This window comes from Chiroxiphia lanceolata, chromosome 4 (assembly GCF_009829145.1).
Source record: "Chiroxiphia lanceolata isolate bChiLan1 chromosome 4, bChiLan1.pri, whole genome shotgun sequence".
Classification (NCBI taxonomy): Eukaryota; Metazoa; Chordata; class Aves; order Passeriformes; family Pipridae; genus Chiroxiphia; species Chiroxiphia lanceolata.
The window spans coordinates 75234554-75255040 of NC_045640.1; the positions used below are offsets into that span (position 1 = coordinate 75234554).

Sequence of the window (20487 nt, forward strand, 5' to 3'; positions counted from 1 at the left end):
AGGATTGGGTGAGATGGTAATTGTTTTGTTCCACCTGCTGTTCATTTTAAACCAAAAACCAAATTGTGAGAATCGTTTCCTCTGTCAAACTCACCTTTTTTTTGATCAGTCAGGGTGGTGTTTCAAGGCATTTCCCTCCACTCCTAATTTATCCAGTTGAATTATCTTCATTTTTCAACCTGTTGCAGTGTTTTGCCTTAGCTCCATACTTTCATCCCTTAGATGGTGCTGAGTTATGCTCTGCAGGAGCTGCTGCCACAGCCTTTCTCACAGTGATTGCAGGTTTTACCTTCAGCATTTATTCCTGTTTTCTGTGCTGTCCCTGATGTTCCAGGTGAGGTTTGTGCAAAGTCCTAAAAGCCTTGACTGAAATCTTGGTTTTTTAATTTGCCTTCTCCTAATTTGTAGTATAATCTCCCTGAAATATCACTTGGGAGTAGCTGGCCAAGTGGTAATTTTACAGTGATGAAAGTTGTAAAAAAAGCCCTGAACTCAACTAAAACCATTTTCCATCTGTGAAAGAGCAGAACTGGGACAGGTGCTGAGAGTCAGAAGTGCTTTGTTTGTCTTTGCAATCAAGAGCAGTGCTCCTGGTGAGGGGGGTTTGCACTTGGTCTACCAGGAGAGCTGCCTGAACCCGGCCACGAGCTGCAATAAATTTGCCACCAGGTGGAAGTACAAGACAGGTAAGGAGGCAGCTCTTGGAGCCCAAGTAAGGATGTGCTGGAATGTGGTGGTTTTCCTTTGAACAAACATCTCTGCCACTAAGAACAGATCAGAGTGAACAGGTAATGTCACAAATGTTCATTCCAGCAGTGAGAACTGCTGCAAAAGATGGAGTGCTGAGAGCCCAGGGGTGGAAAACTTTGTGTCTGGAGGCTGTAGCAAAAAATGACTGATCCACTGGGCTGAAACATAAAAAATGAAGAAGAGAAAGAGACATCTGTGAGAATGAGCACATGCAGAGCAGCCACACAGGAAAAGAATAAAATCAACCTGTTGCCTACATTATATTTTCTGTAAGTGAAACAGTACAGAAACTGGGGTTTGGGTGTAATATGGAAAGAAGCAAGGTGTTTGTGGTTTCTTTTTTTTCTGCTAAGTATGATTCTAATACTTTGTTTTCCTAATAACCAGTTGGATAAATTGTTTGTAGCAGAGTGTGTGTGCTTTTTGGTTGGTTGGTTGAATTTTTTTGTTCAATAAGGCACTGTGATTTTATTTTTCAGCCTTTTTTTTTTTATAATGACACCTCTTGGTTCTAACTCACCTGGAGTCCTTGCTAAACTATGACTATTACAAAGAGTAGTCACGTTGAATAATTTATCCAGTTCAAGGCAGGGGTTCCAGTCTGTGTGTGTCTACATGTGAAGCTCTTGATCTCAAAGAAGGAGCCAAGGCTGTTTGCAGAGGGAAAACCTCCAACTCAGAGTAACTTTCCAGTAAGTAAGATCAAGCAGTCATTTGATGGTGTTTCTTCTGTCCACTGTAGTTGTCAGCTGGAACAGAAAACACACACAGTGTTGTTCTCTAGGAAATGAAAGAGACCGAGATTCAAGGTTGAAATTCATCTTTATGATCTGAAGGGAGATAAAGACATCAGAGCACAGGCAATCTTTTACAAATGCTTTTCCCATGATTGCCATGCAACTGCCTTAGCAGTCCTCAGGCTCCCATTGTATGCTTGGGAAAATCTTGGCTCCAATACACAGTTTTGAGGCATGGACTGAAGAAATAAATACTCACCAAGTCTGTGTTAATGAGAATTTTGAATCTTGGTTATATTGGCATTCCTTTATACGGGTGTCAAGCAGTAAATCAGTGCTCTGAGAGTGCTAAAGTTTCTGGATAGTTGCATTTTTTGATTAGTAACTACTGGTAAGAGATTTGATTAGTACCTAGCATTTCTAGTCTGGCCTGGGTTGGTTCTGAACTGTTTTCTCCAGGGAGCACTGGAAAGCACTGATGCAGGTCAGGTAGGTTGTGTCGTTCACTATCAGTGCATTGTATTTCTGCAGGGGTCCTCAATATGGAACGTTTTCTCTTTTCCTCAGCTTTCTCTGGCATGATTAAAATGAATTAAGGTTTTCCTTCCCTCTGCACCTTGTCTTGCTGTTGCACTGTCAAGAACCTTCCAGTGGAAACAATAGAAAGTATCTTTTTGTGTGCAAAAAGGAACATTGCAGCATTTGGTGTGGGATCCAGTGTGGAGCAAAGGTTCTGGTCTTACTTTTAGATTGGAGGTATAAGAAGAATCAACAAAGACAGTGACAAACATTTGTAATGCCTTTCACAAATATTATTGGACCCTTTCAAGGCATGTTTTCATGGAGAAACAAGGAAACTACTTTGATTTGCTTTTAGCTGAGACATCAGTTTCTGCTACTGCCAAATAATCGGTAGAAGAGTCCTGGCTATTTCTACTGGAAGTAGTAACAGCTCTTCCTAACTAGTAAGAGTCTCCAAATTCTGTAATACCTTTGCGTAAGTATGTAACATTTTGACTTTCTCATTGTCTTTCCTTGTTAGTCAAAAGCCCAGGTAGTCTGTTTGGATGGCAAGGAATGTAAAATGTGCAGTAAGTTAAAGCAGATTCCGCTCAAACTGTGTTATTTCCCAGTGCAGTTCAGAGCAGCTGAGTTTGTGATAGTCAGGAAGATTTGCTGAGCTGGGACTCCGTTAGAAGGCTGTGACTCACCACAGAACTCTGCACGAGTGAAAATGAGGTGTCTGGTTGTGTTCGAGCTCTTTGCTATGAGTGCAACAGCAGAGAACACGAATTTCAGCCTCAGGAAGCTTCTGTTAAGCTTGATTGCCATATCTTGATTGCATTTAATGTCTTCTAAGTTATTCTAAAATAATCTTAAAGTATTAAAAGGTTGCCAAGACTTCTAAGATGTAGTGTAAGCAGACATTACAAATCCTGTCTGCTAAAGGGATCTTCCTTTGTGTGGACTTTATGTCAAAGCTTATTCTATTACAAACAAACAACCCCCCCCCCCAAATTAAAATTATTTTTCTGAAAACAAATCAGCAAAACAAACCCAGCACCTTATGTTTCTTTTACTGGGGTATGCTGATACAATTAGCACTGCTGCTGAAGTCAACAGGAGATGTCTTTGTGAGTTTAAAACAAAGCAAATCCACAGTGAAGTTCCCAGCAATCCTATACTATTTGGTATTCCCCTATGTATCTTCCAGGGTCACCATCCTTCTTTGTGGGGAATTAGAGACATAGCAGCAGTAATGGGCCACTGCTGCACAGTTCTCAGCTCTTCATATCTGGTTTGGGGATTTTTACAGCAGAAAGCTTCTGTCCAGCAGAGAGTTGAAATCCTGTGCCTTTCCCTGGCTGACCTGTTGTGTGTTTTTCTGTCAGGCAAGGACAGATGGCTCCTGCCCCGGATTTCATTCTGGGGCCTGAAGGGGCGTTTTGTTCCGGGCGAACCGTGGAAAGCCGGCATTTCTGGCAGAGGTGAGTAGGTGTGGAGGGCTGGACATCACCTGGGAAAAGCTGCAAACACCGTGGTGGGCTGGGATTGGGCCATGACAGAGGGAGATTTGTGTAAGGTTGCTCTGAGCACTGTCCTTTTTGGGGGACATTTTTGTGGTGATGAGGGTTGGTAAATTGGTACCCGGGGTCTAAGGGATTTGGGTGCATCACTGCTGGAGAGCCTGGAAGAGAAGACTGGCAAGTTTACTGAAATAAAAATAATTGCTCCAGGGTGTGTTAGGTTTATTGTCTGAATATTACAGAAAGAGTGTTGTTTTACAAAGTAGCAGGAGACTGACAGCTGGACTGGGTGATCTTTGAGATCCAGTAACAATTGTATGGTTCTGCAAATTCAGCACTTCATTGGAAGCTCACAAATATGACAGATGTAATAGAAGAACATGGGTAAGACATGCTAAAAATAGATCTTGGAGATATCAGCAGTCCATTGAAGGCAAGTATCAAACACAGGTAGCAGGGCCAGCAGCTTTAGTGAGATTTGAGATTCAGTGTGTGGGTGTCAGAAGTGAAGCTGTGAGCAGGTGAGAGTCCAAAAGAACTTCTGGGCCGAGGTGAAAAGTCAGGTTTATGCTGACATGCAAGGACAAGATTATCCCTCAGATAATCTCTGCAGACAGCAGGGCAGCTTTATTTATGATGCCAACTGTTTCACATGGAACACCTGCCTGCTGTTTCTTTTTTGTGCAAAGCCGTTTCTGCACTTGGCATAGGGACTTTCTTTTCATTTCTCCTGGCTGTGGACACCCCTTGAAGTCCAGCAACTTCACTGGCAACGTGTTCAGCTCCTTCAATCACACAGTAGTGGCCAAAAGACCCCAAGCCCTCTAATAATTGTTGCCAGGTGAGTTTGTGAGTGCACTGTCTCTGTGTGGAAGAGGGTAGTGAGCTCAGATCCACGGAGCAAGGCGCTTGGCCGTGTTTTGCACAAGCATGTGTTCCTCTATTAGTAATGCTAAGTGGAATATACTTTTCCAGAACTTTTCCTGCCTTCCCACAGAGGTCCTTGCAGACAACTGACACATTATTCAAATGGTGACAGTCACCATCTTCGAGTACCCTTGCAGAGTAAGCAATTTGAAATTTCTTTGTGAAAGCTTTCTGCTTCCATGATCTGCAGCTCTGGAGAACAAAGCAATTTCCCAGCCATTCCTGTAAATATTTTATAAATGCTTAAATATAAACATAAGTATTCTTCAGTTCATCAAGTTCATTACAATAGAGCCCAAAATATGCTATTTACTCCAAGCTGGAAAACAAACCCTCTTTCTGGTTCCAGAAAAGAAATAGTTCTAAGGATTACAAGCAGTTTTAGGTTGCAACAGCAGGCTTACTGTGACTGAGTACATTCTACTGTCTGCATTCATTTATCTGGTGCTCTTAGTGCACAGTCAAGCTGAACTTTCTTGGTGCTTAGTATCTTGAGAATTTCAAAGAGCTGATGGTAACAGTTCCTAAGTCCCCTGAGGACTTAAAAAAACTGAGAGGTTTTTGATGTGTCCTGTTTTAGTAGCATTTTTTGTTGGGCAATGTATGTCCTTCCAAGCTGAAAACTGGGTGGGAGTCAAAAATCCAGAGTTGCACAAGAAGATATTTCCCTTGTTGTTTTAGTAGATTGACTTGCATCAGAATAAAAAATGTGACACAGAGCAGGAGAGAAGAACCATAGAAGTTTTCAGGGACCCACAGCTTTCAAAGATAACATATAAAATAGGCCCCTATTCCAGCAGGATTTTCCCAGCTGTAGCAGACAAAGGCAATAAACAGTTTGGATGATGGCCAGATAATCTGCTGCAGGTAGATGGATCTCTGACTGGATGCTCTGGAGAGCAGATCTGTTGAGTAAGGCCTTGTCATGCACAGTCAGGTTACGTGTTGTACTTGGACACATGAGTAAGGCGGGTTTACGTGGCAGTGCTGGGCTTTGTGCTTGGGTGACTGTTGACAAGATGGGAACCGTCAGGCTCATTCCACAGGGGTTACTGCTGAGGAAATGCCAGAAGCAGTCTGCTGGGGTCTGGAGCGTGAGGCTGTTTTTAGACATGGAGCTGCAGTGTGTGAAACTGTGCAGCCAGCTCCTGCCAGAGGCAGGAGCCCAGAGGAGCAGCAGTCAGAGGGGGTGGACAGGCTGTGATGCAGCAGGGGGTACAGAGCCTGGTCCTGTGAGTCAGTACTTGTGCAGACAGGCCTGGAACAAGGGAAGTGGGTCCCCCTGGGACTCTTGAAAGAGGCAAGGCCATTGTCCTGAGCTGCAGAGGAACTCTCTTGGATTCTACCTTTCCTGTGTCTCCCTCCACTGCCTTTGGCTCAATTCCTTTAGCAAGGAAGAAAAAGACAGGGAACAGAGAGCATCATGTCCTACAGAATTTAGAAAGCTGAATTCTCCCCTGCCTGCTGCCATATGTCTCATTATAGATAAGTTTGCCACACATTGTACAGATCGAAGCATAGGATGATGTGGGTTGGGAGGGGACCTTGAGGATCGTTCTGAGTGAGGATGAACTTAGTTCTTGTGAGCAGTGGTGTCAGTAGAGCTGTGCCAGAACTCACCATGGTGTTTGTATCTGCCTCCCTGAAGTTACTGTTCAAGTCACCCCCCTTGCCTGTGTTCTCTTAGCAGGAGCTGCTGTGTGCACATCCTGTGAGATCCCTCGGTGTCCTTAGAGTGGGTCTCAGGACCCTGGAGCAGGGGAAGCTGTCCCAGCTCAGGCAGGCCCCGAGGAGGTGCTTACAGAGCATTATTTGCCCCATGGCTTAATTGCCTTCACTTTACCCAGATGTTAATTGAAGAGGTGCAGGAAGGGATTTGGCTGCTTTGTTGCAGACTTTGGCTGTGTGCCTTTCCACAGCAGGTATTTATTTGACTTGGCAGCTGGAGCGTGCATTCCCTGGCAGCAGGCCCAGGAAAGCCAAACGCCAATTGAAGAGGAGATGTCTCCTTTCAGCAAGTGAGGGCTTCTCCTAACTGCAGGAGAATGGCTTTGGAGGATGTGTCCCCAATACAAGGCTGAGGTGAACTTTTTTCCTGGCCTGGGAACCATTTAACATGGGCAATCTCTGAAGGGGCAGGGCTTTTTCCTGCAGGGATTTGGTTAGGAATGAATTAGGTTGTGATTTGTAAAATGTGATGTCACTGCTACCTACTAGTGTCTGCAGTCAGGGGGTGTGTCCTGCTGCTACCCTCTCTGAGTTTTATCATTATGTTACCTTTTTTACCTCTACCAATCCTATGTTTTGTAGTATTTCCTGGCTATAATGGGAATAAAAAACCCAATCCAAGCCCCCAAATCAACATCCCCCTAAACCTGGATAAAGACAATTTTAATCCAACTAAGTTTTCAGATTCGGTGGAGCTGAGTAATTTTTGAGGGTGTGCTTTGGATAGTTGTGGTCTTTTGGTTGAAGTGCTGAAATCAGTTGAGAAAACAGTGACACAAGACGGGTGAACCACAAGAAAATGGGAACACTCGTTGGAATCATCACAAAATCTTTGCATCTTTCTCTCATGACGACCACATTTTAATCCTGTCTGTTACTTTTATTGTTTGTGTTGCAAGGAAGGAAAAGCAAAGTCATACTTGGCTTACACCCTGGAAGATACTAAAGCTGCCATCCCAGGGGATTCTGTCTTACAGCTCTTTGAGTGCCACGTGCGGGGTCAGCCTTGGGCATCTTTGGAGTCTGTGGTAAAATGAACTCCATTGTTCCTGGCAACAAAAAATGCCTGCCCTTTGTAGAAAGGAAGGCAAAATGGCAGTGATAAGTTTGCTCAATTCTCAGTGAACACACAAAACAGTGAGAGGGCCACATATCCTTTCATCTTGTTTCAGGATGTGTTTAGGGAAGGAGGTTTTTGGAGGAAACCCATTGATAACATTTTTGATGAATGTGATCACCAGTGAGGACAGAGTGGATGGTTACAGCCCCCATTATCTTGTGTTTCTCTGTTGGTTTCCCTCCTTTTTTAAATTTTCAGCTTGTGGGACTCCCAAGTTGCCTCAAAACACACAAGGTACAGGAATATGTCAAGACATTGTTTTAAAAGTTATGGCAGCCAACATGAGCACAGCATTTTTTCTTTCCTAAAATTGCTAGTGAATGCCCATCAGGAGTATGTTGAGGTGGTAGGAGACTAAACATACTAGAGGCTTTCTCTAGAAAATAAGCTCTTGAAAAGAGGAACGTTTGATTCCATTTTAATTCTGCATTTTTACCTTTGGTTTTCTGCTAAACATTAGAAAATTCCCATAAAATAAATATGATCAGGACATTGACTGAAAAATGCGTTTCACTTTTCTCCAAATACTGTTCTGCTGTGAGCTAAGAGTTGTTTAATTTAGATAAAGTTTGCCGTTAGCATCTGAATATATACTTGAATTTGCAAAATCATATGTATTCTAATGAAGTTTTTTGTTTTGTTCAAATCCTCATTTTTTAGGGGAGTGCTGTTCCATCAAGCACACTTTCCATCTGGGTGGCCCTGGCTTGTGTTCCTAGTACACGCCATTTGAAACAAATTCTTCAGGGTACTTCTCATGCATTCTCTTCTTATTCTTTCTTTTAATAGTCATTTTAATATCAGAAGACATTACATGCTCTCCTTCATCCTTTCCTCCAAGCAGGAATAATATTGTGAGAATTTTTTAACAGGGAAATGACTGTAGGATTTGGCCTACCAACAGGTCAGATGTGTGCAGATGGATTGACAGCTCTTTCCCGTGTTCCTTAGTCAATGGAGTCTCCTACTGACTTTGGGGAAAGATTTGACTATGCAAAAACTGCTTGGGGTGTTTTTGGTGTTAGGAGGAGTGGGTGAAGCTGCAGTGTTCAGTATGAACCAGCTACAACAAAGCCTGTTTTCTTTGGCTCTTTTTATTAAACTTGTGTTCAGGGTAAGCAATGCCTACGTAAATCGCTTCTCTTTTGCAGTATGACGGTCGTTGCTGTCAGAGATGAAGTTCCAAACAGAAGAAAGCAGAAAATGAGGAGCTGATGGAATTTTGACAGCGGGAATTCAGTAAGTCAGCAAACACATTTTTATTGGCTTGATGACTGGTCTGCTGGTGGTGCTGTCTGGCTCAGCCACGTACCAGCCAGGTGGCTCTGCATTCTTTTATTGGTTATTGATAGGTAAAACACAAAACTTTCAGAGCATCAGATGTTTTGACAAGTCACTTGCTCTTCACTATTTATGCTGGGTGACAAAGCCCCTCTCACACGAAGATCTGATACCTACATGGACAAACTCTTAATTAGTTACTGACTTTCAGTTAGAAACCCTTCCCTTTTAACTGCAGTGTAATTGTTTTGTCTGTGCTTGTGTTTTGCCCACACACAGTGGGTCCTTCTCATACATTCTTATTCCTTCAAGAAGTTCTACTTCAAGTAAAAAGAAACACATATAATCCAGGCTCTCACTGTCACGTCCAGTCTCACTGTTCATGAAACCTTTCACTAAATGCTTTAGCACACGCTTCACATAGAAGCGATTAATGTTTCAAGCTTCTGACATTTTATTGACATTTTGGGTTCAGTTCTGATTCTCCTGTCTGCTTGCAAACTTGAAAAAAGTGTGGTCTCAAAAACAGAAGAAGAGAAGAAGAATCGTTAGTATTTTTGAAGACTCCTTATTTCTGTGCAAGTATACAGTATATATCTTTAATAAAAGAGCTGGGCCAAGGGGGTGGACTTATTAATTTGTTCCTCTAATGAGCTATAAAGCTTTCATCATTCCGGAAAATAGTTTCAAGGGAAAAGTAGAAGCTCTGAGGAGTTCAATGTGAATGTTAGTTCAGTGCTTAAAAATTGGTTTTGGAATTCTGGCATTTTGTGTTAGCTGAGTCAGAAAAGCTGCTTAACTCTCCTTCTCAAAAACTGAAGGCTCATCAGGAGGTAAGTCAATTAACTGGGTCCAAATAGGCCCTCAAAAGAAGCTGCTTGCCTAATGACCTTTTATTTCCACAGATTTTTATAAGGTGTCTATGTATGAAAAAGTTTTCTGTAAAAGATAAAAAGATTAGATTTTCCCCAGTTCACCTGTCTTCCAGTAAGGAGTAGGAGAAATCAACACACTAATACTGGAGTTGCCAACATGCACTTTATCCTTCTGCTGAAGTCCTTGGCTGAGTCCATGGAGATACACACAGGTGGGATCTGGCAAACTGAGTACAAATCTTTTTTTCAAAACAAAATTATCATGCTCCTCATGAATTTGAACTTTGATAGAATAAGATAGCTGGACCTATCAAAGGTTGGTACTTGCTAAAATAAATGGTATTTGTTTAATGGTACTAAGTTATTCGGCATAGCTGTGTTGAAATCTGCCTGCAGAAGGTTATAGAGAGATGTCACACTGCTGCCTATATCGTGAAAGGGCAGAGAAAACAGTATCAGTAAGCTTAGTTATACCTGTAATCTTCCAGATTCTTCCACACTGAGAATCTCCCTCCCTAGAAATCCACAGGGATTGTGAAGTCATCTGTGCACTGACTGGCACCAATGGTTATTATTAAAAATAATTTAACTGCAGGTAATAGTAAAAATCAGTTTTCATTATGGTTTGCAACAACAGTGATCTCAGGCTTATTTCTGCAGGTAGCAAAACTCTTGTTTCACTTTTTCACACAGAAACACAATGCCTATTTGCTGACCCCAAAATTTCCATGGCAGTTTGTATAATTTCCAAAGGGTCCATTTCCTGTGGAGTCACTCATAATATCCTGTTATAAACAGGAATAAATGCGACGCTTGGAGCAAGTCTGCAATATCAGGGCAGTGTTATGTGTAACTTCCCTGGGATTTTCCCAGAAACATTATTATGTGATAAGAACAAAAGAAATGCAATTATTTTAGAATGGGAAGCAATCGATAATCAAAAGCAAATACAGCATGGGTCGTGCATCTGTTACCTTATACATGAGCAGGATGTTTATATTAGTCAATATTCTGCACCAACAGAGAGGTTGAGGCCAACAAACTAAAGTTTGCATTCTCTGTTCTTCTAAGAGTTAGAAGTATTTTTTCAGGGACTTTCCAGTATTTCTTCCAATGACTTCATCTATAGTTTGCAGCATTTATACTTTTGAGAGAAATATACTTTCAGTATTACAAGAACAGTAACACTGAAGTTCAAGGGAACAAATTACAGTTCGTGATTGAAAATGCTTTTGATACAAGAGCAGAACTCCAGCAACCAAGCATGAGAGGGGGAGTTTGAGGATAAGGAAATGACATTGCTTGGTTTGTTGGTAGTTGCCACTCTCCTCTTGCCCCCCAACCAAACTTGTTGGTGAAAGAAGGAAATGAAAGTGGTTTGGGAGGAAGGTTAAATAAGGGACCAAGAGAATAGCTGAGGAGAGAAGGGACATGTAAACACCTCTGCTACTTTTCATCGTGAGGAGGGTAGTGAGATGAAAGGAAGGGGATGAATGCACATGGCAGCTGTACAGTGTAATGGCCTTCTGAGAGTCTTGCAGAAATACAACTTAGATGCTAAATGAAGTAGCCAAGGGGAGCAGAAGCTTTCATGAGATTGGGAAAAGGAGGAGATGAACAAGGACATTTAGTTAACTGCAGTGAAATCCCAGGGTCTGTCTTTCCATTGTGTTGCAAGTGTTCTGGCTCTTAATCACTGCCTGCTCAGCTTCTTGGTATGTTACACAGACGTGCAGATGTACACACACAAAGACATTTACTGCATAGTCTGCATGGTTCCAAAGGGTGCCGTTTTCCCCTGGGGCTTCTGCATGGTCTGATAACTGAAGGGCCACAGGGCACATTGTTTAGAGCTGGAGTGGCCTAATCGCTGAAGTAACCAGAGCTACACCCTCCTTTTCTTCAGCTTTCCCCCTAGTCTGACCAGGTAGGTGGGATTATAGAACACGGTGTATCTAGAGGAGTCATGCAGTTCCTAACGAGAGCCTTCATCCTGGTTTGCTGTATTGAAAACTCTTAAGGGGTGAGCAGAAAGGAACAAGTTTATGTAAAGAACCTTAGTGGTTCAGCTTTCTTATAGTCAGTTGGATCAGAAAACAGGTACTTTGCTACTTTCCATTCAGATCATGTAAGATAGACCATGAAGACAAAAAGCAATTTGGATGATGGAATTTTCTCTTACTTTCAGTCCCCAAAAAGGAGAACAAACCCTCCAGCAATTACTGAGTCAATATCCACACCTGTTTTACCATGTCTGAACACAGCTTTCCTAATTGTGTTCTTGCTGGCAGCACATTTAGTAAATCCTGATCCACATTACAAGAAGGGATTTCTTCGAATTATCAGAGATCTTTATTTTTACTATTTTCTTGCAATAGTCAAGTCCTCCCTCTAACAGCAGCAGATTACCTAGAGTATTTCGCAGTAAGTGAGGACTGGTGACTTCAGTGCTGATGTCTGTGCTCTGGATTTTGTCTGGATTGTTTTATGCTGCAATTTTTGCACATTAAGATTACAAGCTAACTCTGTGAAAGCTTTTCCAGCTCTACAGGCAGCTGATTTTTTTTAGTTGTTTCTGACTTCAGTTGACTTAAAAATATAGTTAATTTTGCTTCCTAAGGAGTTATATTTTTTATTTACTTTGCTGGCACCTGAAGAAAAATTACATTAAGCCAAAGAATGGTAACAGAAAGAGGGAAACTCAGCTTTTATCTCATTTTCAATAAGAGAACATACCCACTTCAGAAGACAGACTAAGTGGTGTTAACCTTACTTTGCTCTCCTGGCCTTGTAGTGCTTTTATTCAGGGTTATAAAATTGTCATGCAGGGACACAACATGGGCCAAGGAGAGGATCAACATCAATCTTACTGAGAAGGGTCTTCAAGAAGAAGCAAGCCAGAAACAGCTCTCTTATTTACTATCCCACAGCTACCTGGCAAAAATCCTTCTGCTATTGTAAGACTATCTAGATCAGAGGTAACAGTGACATAAAAGTGTGCATCCCTCAAATAAACAGGTATACTCTAGTTTAAAGTAACAGCCTTTAAACCTGTGCCCTTTCTCTCCTGTTCCCATTTCCCTTTCTGACAGTCTTTAAAAGAGGCAGGCATCGTGTGCTCAGCACTCTGCGTTCCAGGGGTCAGAATAAGAAGCTGTTGTTACAGCAGGGCAAAGGCTTGCTATTTGGGTACCCAAAGTAAAGATCACAAATTCCCATTTGGATAGTTAAATGGTGGCCTTTTGATGTAGTAAAGATTTACAGCTCTGGAGCTGATCTGTACATTGGCAGTGCTTAAGTGTCTGAGGGTAAAATTCTCTTGTCTGCAAGGTAGTTAAGGAAGGGGCCTTGGCCTGCAGCCCACCCCTCCCCATGGATTGGGAACAGCCAAAGGAGGAAAGTGAGCCATTTACCCTACCTAAGGATTTGTTAGTGTATTCAGGAATGTTAGGTTACCGTGACAGGGGGAGTTATGGTACCAGGGACTGAAAGGTTTCATTTCAGTTCCAGAAATCAAGCTGACAAAGATAAAGCCGACTGCTTCCAAATATAGCAAATGAAAATTTAAAACGTCAAACATAACAAATGGATTTCTCATATAAAACTTTTAATAATACATTGTTAGGAGTAATTACATTCACAATCAATTTCTGTGTATGTAAGATGCGATTTTTTGCGTTAGCTGATGGAGTAGCTAATTAGACATACAGTCAAGTACAGAACAATGAGATTGTATTTCTTCAGAAATTAATAGTAGGAATCAAAAATCCAGTAGAAGTTAAATAAATTATAATAGTTTTCTTTCTTGCATAGAAACTACTCAATAAATACGTTTATAAATACCATGGAAATCACAATACATAAATACCAAACACAGTGTTACACGTTCTGTAGTTAGGTTTTTCAAGTTTGACATTACAGTTCACAGTCTGGCCACAGGCTGACTGTGGTTGAGGAAGCTGTTGTTGACACAACATACTAGTGCACTCCAGGGGAGCAGGAGGATTCATCAGTTTGCTGGTGCAATAGCAAAAATAAACAGTGCGGCAAGTGCATTGCACTTCACCGGTTGTGTTTGGCTGAAGTGGCTGCCAAGGGTTCTCAGTCTCCCTCAGCAAACCACTTTTCCTGCAGTGTCAAGGGACTCTGTCCCACGCACAACACTGACCATTGTGAAAGACTTCCTTAAATACATGCAGTTAAATAAATAGTTAAATAAATAGAACCGTCCATAATTAACATTACAACACGCATGCAGGAGGTGGAAGATGGTGCACTGCCTGAACCATGCTCCTCTTGGTGGAGGAGCAGGAGCAGTTCCCAGATTTTTTCTGTCCTGGTGTTTCTTAGAGTGGTGAGTCGGAATTTTGTTGAGCCCTGTTAAGAGGTGAGGAAAGAGGATTATTTAAGAGGTTATTCAAGACAGTTATCACTGCTTAGCATTGCACAAACAGTTAAGGATGAGGGGTCTCTTTCCAATTCTATGTGCTATCTTGAGGGACAGCGAGAATAAAGTAAATGTTTCAAAAGCAATTCCTGAAATCACAGCATGTGCGTCTGCTGCCCAGCTGGGAAACCTCTGCAGCCTGAACTTCTGCACTGACTTGCAGCAAGAACCTCATGAACTCAGAAACAGGAATTTAGTAAGGGGAAGATGACTTTTTTAAAGCCTCATTTTCAAAGGGAGCTGAACTCATCAGTGTTTCTGTCCCTGCAGATGAAGTTGCTGGTACTAAGAGGTTTAGTACTGATGTATCAGGTTGAGCAAGGACCCTGCAGCAGGGTCAGAAAAACTAGGACTAATTCTATAATTAAGCAGGAAATTTCCCTGTTGTTTAAATGTGATTAAGAAGGAATAGAAAGTATCACTAAGAAATCCTACAAATTGGTTTTCTTCTGGGAGTTTTACCTCTCAACTGCCCAAATTGAGAGGGAGTGGGACTTACTTGGCCAAAATTGCCTGTACGATCCGCTGTACCCAGGGAGCATTGGGCTCCAAGCACACTTCTCTGCCGTCCTTCAGAGTAGCTCTGCAAAACAGGGGGTAAAGAAGAGTCAGGAAACTGCTACATGGATTGTTTTACTCACAAAATGTATTCTTGCATTTTTACATTAGATAGTTTAAATTCATCTCGGCTGCTGTAGCTTAGATTTGGCCATTTTGTTTTATATGTTCCACAAGTGAAGAGACTAGAACCCTCCATAATTGTGTGAGTCTGTGTGTCTGCTCTGAAAGCAGTTGCACATTCCCAAAAATCTCTATCAATATATATAGATGCTTGGTTTGGATTTGTTTACATTAGAAAAGTTTCTTACACAATTGAAACCTCCAGTGGTGAAAAAGTGGTTCAACAGTATAAGGATTTCAACATTTTAATCCCTCCTCTGTGCTATTCAGACCAGGTTAGGTTCATTGTTTCCCTGAATCTGTGTCTGGGAACTTAATTTTTCTCATTGAGCCTAATAAATGCAGGATTAAAGCTACGTCATTACCTCATGTATTAAGAACTGACAAGTCCTTGCAATTCATATTCTACCACTAGAAATATTTAATATGTCCCATGACAGATGAGCAATAATCAGTTCAGAAATACAGGGTCATAGAGACGGTGAAAAATGTGGTGTATCACTTAAAGCTGTCTCTCCCAAAATAATAACCAAATGTGACTAAATCAGGTCAGCCTGCTCACTGTCATACTTGTGAAGCCCCAAAGTCCTGCAGCAGTGGCAGCAGCAGGGTGTATGAAGAGGAAGGAATCTCTTGCAAAGCTACTTACATGACTTCAACGTTCTGGCAGTGGGGGCCGCTCTGTGTCAGCTTCACATCCTGAATGGATTTCGGAGGGATGAACCTGGAATGAGTGGCTATGCACTGGCACCGGAGCTCGGTTCCCATCCTTGCCACGGTCCTACCTGTGAGCAGAAAGGGCAGATTGGGGTTTAACAGGTGGCCTTATCGTAACTATATCAGACATAAAGCAAGGCTGGTCTATTCTAACAATGTTCTCAATTAAAATATTGCATTTGTCCAAGCTGCCTAAATCCTCAGGGCATGAGTATCAGTAGCTTATTTGTTTCAGAGGATCTGATGCCCAAGCATGTTGGAAACTAAATCAAAACATTTTTTAAAAATAAACCCACATATTTTATGGTTCCTTGTACTTGACTACACTGTATAGTTAATTGCATTATTTGAATATCTGGTTCAAAAAACTTGGCCACTCTGCAGAAGACAGAGCCTTAGACTTGTTCATTAGTTGGAGGCTTGCCCATGCTTCTCTTCATATTGTTTGCTCTCTGTTTTCCCAACTGCATATTACTTGCTTGAGGCAGGATGGTCACCAAGCAACTAATATGAGATAAACTGTTCTCTGTGTGGGAAGGCAGAGAAATATTGGAACACTTCGGAAGATCCTGTCTCTAGCCACATGCACTTCAAATGAAACATAGAAACAAAGCAAATGCAAGTTGCATCCTTAAAATTTTTCCCACAAGGTGTCAGTAACTTTTCAGTCCAAAGGCTCTCTTTCTGACTGAAGAGGGGTGCTGAAAAGCTCCCAAACTAATTTACTGAGACAAATAGAAAGTTACTCTGCAAGGAGAAGCATCTCAGTAGATGCCTGGACAATGCTACAGCCACGGGGTCCTTGGGAGGCTTTACTTACCTTGAGACACAGCTGCTGAAAGCAGGAAAAGAGCCAGGACAGCCACAAGTTTGCCGTTCATGGTTGGACAGGAGTTTTCCTGTGGGTTGTTCAGCTCTGGTTCTGTGGAGCAGTGAGCGCGTGTCCCGGAGGATTGTTGATGGTGGCTCTGGGAGACCCATCACGCTTATATACAGTTTTGTGCCCAGCCTGTGTGCTCTGCTGGCATGGAGATTGCGTTACAGGAATTTCCCAGATGCAGTAAAAATGAGTCACATGACTGTTGTGAAACTCCTTCCTAGATGACGAGGAATTATTCTGCTAAGAATGATATGTTAATTTATTAAAATATGTATATAGTAGCCACGCATTCCAATTTTTTTGGTAGACTTTTGAGAATTTTGTGCATTTTCTAATGTATACCCTTGTTTAGTAAGATAACTTTAGGATGGTTTTAGTTACATTTATGCTACCACTTTGAATTATTTTCTTCAGTTCCTTAAACTATTCTTTGTAGGGATGCCAGATCTATACTTGATACTGAATTTCTCATCCCCATCTATGATGACAGCTTCTACTCCCCTGATTTAAGCCACTGGAGTGGAAACTGGGCAGTGCTGAAATCACTATAAAGTTTTTTTCACTGGGGTCAGCGTTTTACCTCAACACTCTTTTGATTTAAACTAGTTTCATTTTTATTCTTTTTTTTCCTGTTCGAGTGGCATCCTACAAAGTAAATTCATCTCTAATACTCTGCGTTCATTAAGGAACTGAGGGTTCAGTATTCAAAGGTGCCTGTGTGAAGGAGATATTGAATCCTGAATGGATTTGAAAATCATTCCTGTACTTTTCATGTCACACATGTTAATGAATGATAAACAGAGGAAGCTTTATAGGCAAAATAACAGCATGACCTGGTGAACACAACTGCTTTTGTTTCCTCTGTAAGTTCAGATAATTTTTATAACTTCCTTCTGAAGTGTTTTTGCAGTGACAGTAACCTTAGGTCTTAGGAAAGGGAGATAACAGTAAGTATTATGGCACTGTTAGGCATTTCTGTTAGGGAACATTGTTGTGCGAATGCTGAGTCTTTATTTGCTGTGGCAGGTAGAGACATTACCTCTTGAGGGAGACAATTCCAAGGGAAGATGGGCTCAAATGCTGATCTGTTGCTTAGATTAAGATTTGGGTTTTTTAACCCAGCTGGAGTGTGTGTGATTGCAAGAAGCTGTTCTGTTTTGGTGCTGTAAAAACACTGTGCTTCTGTCATGATGACTTCTGCTGCTTCTCATCTCCACCCTCACAGCTTTGTGGGTTTGGGATCTGTGGATTGATAGAGGCACTTCTCTCCAACTCTGAGGAGTTCATAAAAACTCAATCATTTTTAGTAGGTAAAGCATTGTAATTTATTTCTAGTAAGAATTGAAAGATTTCTTATGGTTTACTGTGATACACTTGTCATTAACTCGATAAAAGGAACTCTGCAATGAAAATTCATTTGTTTCCCATTACTATGTCAGCCATCCCAGGATAAAATCCAGCAGCTTTGTCTCTTCTACCTCTTACTGGGTATTGCATTGACCAAAGATTCTGATTCTGACCCCTGAGGGTGCTCTTCCTTAGCTGTGTCTCTTAGAGATCTTCACTGAAAAATACGTTTAGTTCTCTGAAGGTGTGAAACAGAAGAGGGTTTTGCCAGGAACTAAGGTTTATGTTTTATTGCTTATATTGTGTTATGATGTTTATGTTATATTAATGTGTGGTTTCACTAGCATCAGATTGTAGATGTTGGAGTTTTAACCAGTTTACTTGAAACAAGGCTTTGCTGATTTTTTTCTTTTGACTTCTTATCTCTGTCTCACACATGTATGCACACACACAGAGGTTAATTAACATTCGATTAGGGGTTCCACTTTTCTGTTATTTGCAGCCTTATTGTCTAATTTTGGTGCATACTCAAATGTTATCAATACTTGGGGGAAAAAAAGGAGAATTCCCCTTCAAATCCCCCAGGGAATTCAGTGACTGCTTGTCCTCCTTGCCACCACACTCAGCTATTTCCTGCGTGTGGCAGTAATGGATCTGCAGAAATCCCCAGGTCAGAAGTGAAGCCAAGAGCCTGCTCCACCTATGCTTAGCCCTGCCCCCAAGCCAAGAGTATCTATCTAAAATAGCAGGATGTTTGTAATGAAATGTAAATCCACTGTGTTTTCTGAGAGCTGAAGCATCTCCTCTCCCTCCACTTTTTTGCTGATGTGGCGGTTTCATTGGGATTATGTGAAGGGGTGTAAGAGACAATAGTGGCATGAAAAGGTTGAGGCTTGAGATCAAGCCTGAAGGCCAGTCACTTCTAATCTGCATTCCTGGGAGTGCCATGTTTCACCCAAGTTCTCCCTACATCCCTGCAACACTTTGCCCGGGATCTTATCCAGGCTTCTGCCATGGGAACTGCAAATCCAGTGTTGGATTTTGGCAGCGTGTTTTCCTGGCAGCCATCAGGGATGACTGGTGCAAATGGAATTGCTGCTCCTTCTGAAGGATCGCGTCACCGAGTGAGCTGATGCTGCTGCGAGCAGAGACCTTCCATGCTAAACCCTGTTAAAACCACACTGGCAGTGAATAAAACAACACTTATGCAATAGTCTGATTGCTGAAACTGCTGAAAAGGAAGTAAATACCTCCCTTGCCTGTGTTCTAAGGCAGGATATAGGATGAGTTCTCTATGTTGCAGGATGGAAACTAGTGGTTTTTCATGACTCATCACCTTGTCTACTGAGCACAAAAGTCAAAAGGCCGTATTTTAGGATCTTGATTGGGATCTTTGTAGGTAGTAAAGCACACCCCACACAAGGGGATTCAGGTCTTCTCCAGTGACCAAGACCATCACTAGGGATGCGGTAAAGCTGAGCCTCAGTCTCTTATTGGTTTGAGTAGCTCCAGTTCCAGAGGAATACTCCTGTTCCTGGGCTGGTAAAGTTACTCTAAGAAAATTAAGAATCTATCTTGTTTTAGACAAATTCCAACCTCTCACTTGAGAAGTTGTGCACACAAGACCCAAAGGCCCAGGAGGCAAAGTTTTTTCTGGAATGAGGGTTCAGCCTGTGCAAGCTGAGCTTGTGCAAGGTGAGTGTCAACTCCTGTCTCCTGTGTGTCCTCTCTACCAGCTACTCTTGTTCCTCAAGGAAAAAATCTCACTCTGTCTTCTGAAACCACCTCCTTTGCTCTGCAAAGGGCTTGGTATTTGCCTGCCATTCCACTTGAGCTGCAGAAAGCTGAGGGGACAAATACAGGAGCTAGGAAATAATCCCTTCTGCTGCTCAGAAGCTGGGCACAATGTTGTGCAAACACTCCTGGAAATTTACAGTGAGGCAGAGCTTAGGGAAAGACACATAAAAAGCAAAATATCTGCTAGACATCTGGGGTTTGACTTGCTATGTGAGGAAGTGATAGCAAGGAAAGGAGAAAGGCTTAGGTCAGCTTGTGGGATTTTTCAAACTTCCGTGTCTTAATATAGATGGTTATGTAGCCTTAGTCAGGCTTTTCAGCTGATTGCCTTTTAATTTATGTTTTTATAAATACAGTGTATAATTATAGATTCATATGATTGCATACTTATTTATTATATATATTTCAGCTCTGTTTGAAAACAGTCAGTTCTGACTTGTAGCTTTCACTTAAAAATTTTTTGTGGATTAAATGAAATGTTTCATTTGATGCAATTCAATATGAGAAGTCATTGCAAATATTAATATGAGGCATCTAGTAATATTGAAAATTATACATTAGTATTCATTGTAGAAATAACAAAATATTAGTAAATATCAATAAATTCATATTAAAAATAAACTTCATCTACCTGGTATTAACAGAAAAGATACTAAGTCCACCTAGGGAATTGTTAGGCATCAGCAACTGGGCTTTACTTGCCAGAGGAAGGCTGCATTTATTGCTTAATTGCATTTGCCTTTCATGAGTTTGGCCGGCAGCATTTTCTGACTGTGCGAGTAAGATCTGGCAGCGGCAGGAGGAAACGCATGGCAGGTTTTAAGAAGTTCGTGCTGGGAACTTTTGATTAAATTAGAAGCGGTCAGTGGCCATAACACACGTCACACGTTCATGTCTGACTCTTGTAAGTGAGAACTGTCAGAAAAGCTGTAGTGTGTAAATCTGCTGATCCGTTGCATCTCAAGCTGCTGGACAGGTCAGATCTTACTGTTCACCAAAACTTTGAGGGGCAACAGCAGGAAGGAACAGAGGGTGTATTCAGTCAACTTATGGATTCAGATCTCAATCCAGAGTTGCTTTGGTCAGGAGGCCAGTGGGGGTCAAACCCCACCTCCCACCCTGGGGCTCGGAAGATGGAACTCCACAGGGAACTCATGGTATTTTGGAGTCCTC

At 41.7% G+C, this 20487-nt stretch overlaps 2 protein-coding genes across 18 annotated transcripts in view; one reads left to right on the plus strand and one right to left on the minus strand.

The window, feature by feature from the left end:
- Positions 1–20487, plus strand: part of LOC116785682 (probable bifunctional methylenetetrahydrofolate dehydrogenase/cyclohydrolase 2) — a 32805-nt gene that overhangs the window by 4870 nt on the left and 7448 nt on the right. For 7 of the 17 annotated variants that reach the window (XM_032685629.1, XM_032685636.1, XM_032685642.1 and 4 more), the window contains 2 exons: positions 3380–3475; positions 7488–7940. In XM_032685629.1, coding sequence (XP_032541520.1) covers positions 3380–3475; positions 7488–7597 — 206 coding nt within the window. In that variant the 3' untranslated portion in view covers positions 7598–7940. The other 10 variants (XM_032685631.1, XM_032685632.1, XM_032685640.1 and 7 more) reach the window with 10 other exon arrangements.
- LOC116785695 (interleukin-8-like) lies at positions 13073–16243 on the minus strand. Its single transcript, XM_032685665.1, has 4 exons — positions 16111–16243; positions 15223–15358; positions 14392–14475; positions 13073–13822 (listed from the first exon to the last, which is right to left on the minus strand). The coding sequence occupies exons 1-4, from the start codon at positions 16169–16171 to the stop codon at positions 13792–13794; spliced, it is 312 nt and encodes a 103-aa protein (XP_032541556.1). The 5' UTR covers positions 16172–16243; the 3' UTR covers positions 13073–13791.

What these genes read in the sequence shown, in the direction of transcription:
- LOC116785695 (XM_032685665.1), bottom strand. Translation starts at nt 16,171, where the DNA reads ATGAACGGCAAACTTGTGGCTGTCCTGGCTCTTTTCCTGCTTTCAGCA. An exon ending in TTCAGCAGCTGTGTCTCAAG is followed by an intron (nt 15,359 to 16,110) that starts GTAAGTAAAGCC and finishes TTCTGCTCACAG; the next exon opens with GTAGGACCGTGGCAAGGATG. An exon ending in TGCCAGAACGTTGAAGTCAT is followed by an intron (nt 14,476 to 15,222) that starts GTAAGTAGCTTT and finishes CCTGTTTTGCAG; the next exon opens with AGCTACTCTGAAGGACGGCA.